We start from the raw sequence: 6679 nt of genomic DNA, 5'->3' as shown, positions 1-6679 counted from the left end.
AAAGAAGAGTAGCAGATATGAAATGCTGATTTATCAGGATTGAGAATACCATTTATTTTATTGTTAATAAGGTATCGTGTAGCTGCTTTTTTTTTTTTCTTCTCATCATAAAGCAGTGTTTAAACAAGGTTCAGCACTCCATGCTCAGTGTGGAGAGACACCAGGACATGGAAGATCCACCTTCCCTCAGTGCCGGGCTGAGCTCAGCCACGCTGGTCCTGCGCTTCACCGCCTCAGACAGCACCCTCACAGAGCATCAGCTGCCCTCATCCATGGGATTTTGGAACAGGTTTTTTCACCCATTAAGTGCTCGAAAGCATGTTTAACCCTGCGGCTTTTACAGTATTTCCACTTCAACCTGCAACAGCAGGATTCAGGAGCACTTCACAAGAAGCACGCTACAGGAAGAGCGAGAAAGGCTCATCCCGCTACTGCTGCAACAACAAGCAACTGCTAGAAATAAAACATCCAAGATTAACGATTTTTATCCCCTGGTCTTGCTGTTCAATAACCAGCCGCCTTCGCCCCACCCCGTTCCTCCAGCAGCGCGGCGCTTCCCGACGCTCCGCCGGGCGCGGGCGGGGCCGTGTACGCGCGGCGCGCGCGCTGTGACGCGGCGCTCGGGACGCGCCAATGGGAGGCGGCGGCGGCGGGGTTTGAACGGCGCGTGGGGGTGTCCGGGCGCGCGGGGCCGGCGGTGCCGCTGCGGAGCCCCCCGGGCCGAGCCGCCCGCCCGCCTGCGGGGCCGGGCCCGGAGTCGCAGCGCTGGGACACAGAGATCCGGGCACAGCCGCCGGTCCTTTTGCGGGCCTTGCCGCCTCCGCCGGGGGCTCGGGCGCCCGCGGCCAGTCGGCAGTCGGTTCCCGGCGGCGCCCCCGCCTCCCCGAGCAGGTACGGCTCGGGGTAGTGGGAACGCTCTGTCTGCGGGGTTAAGGGGAGCGGGGGGCTGGGAGAAACCCCCGTGGCCCGGGATGCCCCGCGATGCCGGTGTTTAAAAGCCCTCGGCGCGGCCCTGGTCGCGGGCACAGTGTTTTGCAGTTCAGACAATGCAGCGGCCGCGCTGCAGAAATTGTGGTGAGAATGGGCCCAGCTGCGCGTCTTTCTGTGTTTGCGTGTCTCTGCTCTGTGTGTGTGTACGTCCGCTTAAAACTGCCGCAAGCTTTACTCGTGTGTCTCCGTCTTTTTTCTTTTTGCGCTGGGTTCTTCGTGGGTTCTTCACCTTTTCTGTTTTTAAAGGTAGAAGATGACAGAATACTCGAGAAAGTCCTTCAAGGACAGTCTGAGAGGCATAAAACAGCGTATGAGAGAGAAAAGAAATCAGAAATGGGCAAGGCTGGGTAAAACTATCCAGTTCTCCACCGTAAAGGCCAAAAGAGCAAGTAAGATGCTTAAATATCTTAATATTTGTAATGTATTTGTTTTCTTTTAAAAGCCAGTTAAAACGCTCACTGTTCTGTTGCAGCCAACAGCTCCTGCAAAATGAAGATCATTCAAGCAAACAACAGAGATCTAGCTCTGTCTTTGCAAGAAGAAAAGCTCAAACTGAGGGAAGCCGAAGCTACCATTCTTCAGTTAAGGAAAGATTATCACAATTTGAAGGCTCAGATGTTTGACTTGCAAAGAAATCATAGGTTCCAGCAAGAAAAAAGACTTGCGGAGGTATTTTTAATAATAACTTTATGAGTTGGTGAAACAAAGTATCAGAATCTGAACCAATCCACTGACAGATGTCTTTACAATCTTAAATGTGTCATAAAAAATTAACTCAGTATATGCACCAAGTTTTCTTAGTGTTTTCACCTAACCTAGTGTGCTGGTTTGGACATCATGACACCTGGTAATTAACTATTTTGTTGTTGCTACTCTTTCTTATTTACTTAAAATCTATCTTCTGTGAAATTTATGGGGTTTTTATCACATGTGAAGGCACCTGACAAAAGGTTTCTTCTTTTAGTTATCTTGTAATGCCAATAAGAAGTTTGTAGTTGATACTAGAGTATGACAGTAACAGTCACTGTCCTTCTTTTGTCCATTAGAATCAACTGGCAGCCTTGAATGAGATAATTTCCAAAGTCTCTCAGAATTTACTGGACTCAATTGATCTCCTTGGCCCAGCAAAGAATTTGTGTTCCATAGACATGGTAAGTACCTTTTCCTCTTGAGGAGCAGGACTTCTGTTAATTATTCCCCTCACTTGTTCCGCCATAGATGCACATAGTTTTGAGATTCAAGCCTTAGTTTAGAGGATGGACTAGTCCTACAGTTCCCAGTATGCCGCAGGGTGCACACTTTGGGGGGGTGCCATTACACTGTGAGTGGGACTGAGGCTCTGATAGGAGGTGGTTGGGGCACTCTGATTTTCTGGAGTTTTGTGCACAGTTCTTTTCCCTGTCCGGTCTTTATAGGGTTGGGCTGGTGATGTGTGTGCTGATGTGCAGAAGCTCAGTATGTGACATCCCACAGCACTTGGTGTTAACCACCCAGAAAGAAAAAGACCCAAGGGCCTCTTTGGTCCTTCACTGGGTAACTTGGCTGTTGTCTAAAATTTGTAGATGGTGCAAGCTTGTTTTAGTTATTTAGTCACGGTAAGATTTATTTTGTTGACAGAATCAAAGAGTGCTTTCTTCAGGTCCTGAAAACAGTTGCTGCAGTGTCACAGGACCAATAGGTTCAACGTAAGTATATTTTATCAATGCTATGTTTATGTTTGAAAACTCTGTTACAGTAAGTTTAATTTTCTGTCTGGAAGAAGGGAAGAAACCCAGTGTAATTAAATTGTTCCTTGTCATAAAATATATTGCTGTTCAGTAAATACTGTGTTTGGTATTTTCTCTAGAAGGCCTCTGCAGTGTGCTTATGGAGATGATCCAGTGCTTCCAAGTAGGACAGAAGACAGTAGTGATAGAAATTCTTGGTCAAAGACCTGTGTGGAATCTGACAGTGACATTTCCTTAACCAAAATAATTCCAAAAAAAGGTAACTGAATCAAAGTATCAAACACTGCTCTGCTCTGAATTAGGAACAAAAGTGTGAGTACAAGTTTAAAATGTAACTGCTGCTTTTGAAGGAACTGACAGGTAACTTTCTACTTACTGTCATAAGGGGGAGATATTAATGCTGGCAACTGGTAAAATGTTTGAATGAAGATGCCCAGCAAAATCAGGAGGAATGTGAAACTTTTCTTCCCTATACCTGCAATCCAGTTTCATTAACTACCAAACAGTTCAACCAAATAAAATCACTGTTAGACATGCATTAGCATTTATGAAAGCAATAAAAATTTGTTAACAAAGCAAACCACTCAGGGAAAAAAATGACCTGTAGATAACCTTTCCAAAAGGAACAGTTTAGAGGAAAATACTAATGCTGCATGCCTAATGGCTTTCTGCATGGAAACTATTAAACTTGATTTCCAAATCCTAGTGTATACAAATCTGTGGAGAAAACCCAAAGACTAGTCTGAATTTTTGACAGTTTTGGAATTTCTTGCACAAAACCTTAACATGGTGTTACTGTTAATTTAATATGACATTTTCTCTTTGATTGTAAGGATGGAGTTTTGATATTCATCTGGACAACATAGAATCAGAACTGCAAAACATTTCTTCAAATGGAAAGGTTGGATTTGGTAGGGTGTTACCAAAAAATGTGTCCACCAGACGTTGCTTTTCAAAGACAAGAAACCTCAATGGAATTTGCACTGGTGTCTTGGACCACTCAGAAGCACCTGATTCAATAGAAAAACTTTCTGAAGAGAAAGAAATTAGGCTTGAGGAAAGTCTAGAGGAGTGTGCTACAGAAAATGTAAATGCTGAACATCTAGAGGAGCGTGCTACAGAAAATGTAAATGCCGAAAGTCCAGAGGAGTGTGCTACAGACAATGTAAATGCAGCTATTTCTCACTTGAATGAAAGCAAGGTAGATTCAGAGCAGGGGTTGAGGCCGAGAAATTCTGAAACTGCACAGTTCAACTTAAAACATAATTCTAATCTTAAACAATCTGAGTGTAAAAGCAGAGAAAACTCTCAAGGAAGGAAAGAGAAGCACCAGAAGAGAGTACTGAAACAGCCTAAAAATACTTCCCAACAAGGACCAGGAAAACAGGATAAAGAGGCTTCCAAAAAAAAGCTGAATTTCTTGGGTGGCATCAGTGATGCTTATGACTTTCATTTGGAAGAGAGTGTCCATGTTACACCTTTTCGACAAAACAAGGTGAATGACAGAGATACTGCTGTGGATGACACAGAAGACTCAGATGAAACTGATTCCATGGAGTCGAGCGATACTGAAGATGATTCAGACGACAGTCTCTATGAGCCTTACAAGAGTAAATCAAAGAAAAGGCGAAGTTCAGCAGACAATAATGCTACATCGCCAATCCATCCAAGGCCAAGGTCTAAAAGATGTTTGGCACAGTGTGAGCAGAAATTCTGTCATGAAGAAGAGACTGAAAACAACAAATCAAGTGACAAGTCTATTAGTAAGTGTGGAAAGTGTTCTGGAATTGGCTTTGTTTCCTTGGAAGATAACATTGTTTAAGCGGTTAAGGCTTTTATATTTTAGGGTTTTTATTCAATAACAACAAACAGAATAATGTTATAAGAATGGTTAGATTTGTTCTGTCTGCCTTTTATTTTCACTTGGCAGATATTAGAATTAAAGATATGTTTTTAAGAAATTGGCCAGCAAATTAATATTTTGCTAGAGCTATGTTAATGATACATTAAAGCTGGAAAAAGTGAGCAAGATATAAATTGAGAGAGAAGTGGAATAACAAATGACACTTTGCATGGCCCTGCTCAGTGTTATTTATTTTTCCAAATTAAAATCCTGAATCTGTGTTTTTCCTCTTAAGTATTTTAAAGTGCAAAAATGGAGATGATAGTGACAGCTGAGATTTAGTTCACATCTTGTATGTTCACTGACATTTTCTTTTAAGCTGATTTGCGTGAATGATCTGAAGTGTGCCTAATTTCTTCACAGGGCAGCCTTCTGAGCCACCTCGTGGGCATCTCTGTGATGTTACCAATACCACTGCATTGCTCCCCAGCACTGAGGATGCAGCACCTGTCCCAGAAGGAGAAGGACCCCGGTCTCCAAAACGCAAGCGAAGCTGTACTGTTACCGTGAGCTATAAAGAACCAAGTCTTACAGGGTAGGTATCTTTACTTTCCAATTTAAAATAAAGTTCATGATATTCCATCCACTGGAGGATCTGAGAGGCTTATTTAAATCTTGAAAATAAGTCCTTTAACAAAAGACCTTATTCAAAGAGATCTGGAGTTAATAATACAGCCTAGTTCATGTGAAAGGGAACTTACTAGCTAAAAGTTATCGTTTTAAGTAATGTAGGGAGCAGAACTCAGTTTTTGCCTTTTTTTTTCTTTTTTTTTTTTTCTTTTTCCTAAGCAGGAAGCTCAGGAGAGGAGATCCATTTACAGATACACAGTTCCTGACGTCTCCAATTTTCAAGACGAAGAAAAAATGCTAAATGATGTTCTCCTAAGAATGAATCTCCGAAAAAAGACAATGAGAAATTGGTTACCTGTCATTTGAGATTTTCAGCAAAACCATGCTCATGCCATGAGGAAAGGAAATCTTTCATCCAAATTGCTGTTGCACAATACCTTATATAAGTATGTGAATATTTGTGTATCTAATATTAAGGATATCAGATTAAGGAGGTATAAATTTAATCTAGTGACTTGTTTTTAATGATACAGATCAATTACTTTTATAACTGAAATTATTACATTCAAGCTCTTTTTGACTGGATCTGGGAGTGTATGAGAAATCTGATGGATAAGATGCTGAATGTCATGTTATGACTTGTAGTCAGTAAGGCTGAACTTTAGGCACTTGAGATGTTTTGTGTAGGAAGGCTTTTTAATAACAGTTTTTGTACAGATGTTGTTTATGTAGTGGTTGTAGTTTCATATTGAATCTTTATAATAAATGTCTTAGTGTTTGGAAGCAGCTCAGAGCGGGTTGGTGGTTTTTTTGCAGTTTCCTTATGTGCTCCAAGGGCAGTAACATCAGCAGTGGGCGTTAGAGGCTTATGTACTCTCCCCATCTCACGTGGTGACATAAGCACTGTTTAGAAGCGTGATTGTCAGTTGTAGTTTGATTCTGTAGCTGCAACTTTCAAAAGCAGCAACTTAGGCTTGGTTGGTCCTGCTCTGAGTGCAAGCTAGAATCAACTTAACCAGACAGAAACAAAGCGAATTTCTCCATGAAGGTTGGTGAAGAGGGCTCTGCTTTGGTGGAATGTAAAGCAAACTATTAGTCTCAGCTGTTCTGGGACTATCATAATAATTTATTAATTTATAATAATTTTGTCCCTGCTTTGCCAAGTGCCTTTTGAAGAGGAAGAGCTGCCCCATCTGAGCTGGTGCTATTTGGTGCCACAACAGGCTGCATGTGAGAACACTGTTATCAACTGTTTAGCACAAAACTGCTTTTTCTTTGCTTGAGAAACACTTAAGTGTTTCTTAAGTTTTGTGTTTGTTTTTTTTAATTGGATTGAAAGCATTTGAAGAATTGAAGTGATGAAACTGTAGGGAAGGAATCAGTCCAGATTACCTAATCTCTACTGCTATCTCTAGAAGTGTTCAGGAAAACAAATGAGTCTCTTTTGACCACCCTCTGAATAGTGCACTTTTACATGATGTGACACAGG

The 6679-nt window shown here is 41.9% G+C and overlaps 1 protein-coding gene across 2 annotated transcripts; it reads left to right on the top strand.

Annotated features, from left to right (window-relative positions):
* The first annotated feature begins 787 nt into the window (after nt 1–787).
* On the top strand, nt 788–6483 carry SGO1 (shugoshin 1). Of its 2 annotated transcripts, none has more exons than XM_017827411.1 (9): nt 788–891; nt 1237–1379; nt 1463–1659; nt 2037–2141; nt 2608–2675; nt 2840–2976; nt 3551–4480; nt 4984–5155; nt 5413–6483. In XM_017827411.1, the coding sequence occupies exons 2-9, from the start codon at nt 1244–1246 to the stop codon at nt 5489–5491; spliced, it is 1824 nt and encodes a 607-aa protein (XP_017682900.1). In that variant the 5' UTR covers nt 788–891; nt 1237–1243; the 3' UTR covers nt 5492–6483. The 2 variants fall into 2 exon arrangements, with proteins under 2 accessions (XP_017682900.1, XP_017682899.1); XM_017827410.1 differs by having other exon boundaries at nt 2837–2976.
* The last annotated feature ends 196 nt before the right edge of the window (nt 6484–6679 follow it).

Source organism: Lepidothrix coronata, unplaced genomic scaffold, assembly GCF_001604755.1.
Source record: "Lepidothrix coronata isolate B3197 unplaced genomic scaffold, Lepidothrix_coronata-1.0 Scaffold139, whole genome shotgun sequence".
Classification (NCBI taxonomy): Eukaryota; Metazoa; Chordata; class Aves; order Passeriformes; family Pipridae; genus Lepidothrix; species Lepidothrix coronata.
Note: the sequence above shows the minus strand (reverse complement) of the source record. Positions and strands in the feature narration are given on the sequence as shown.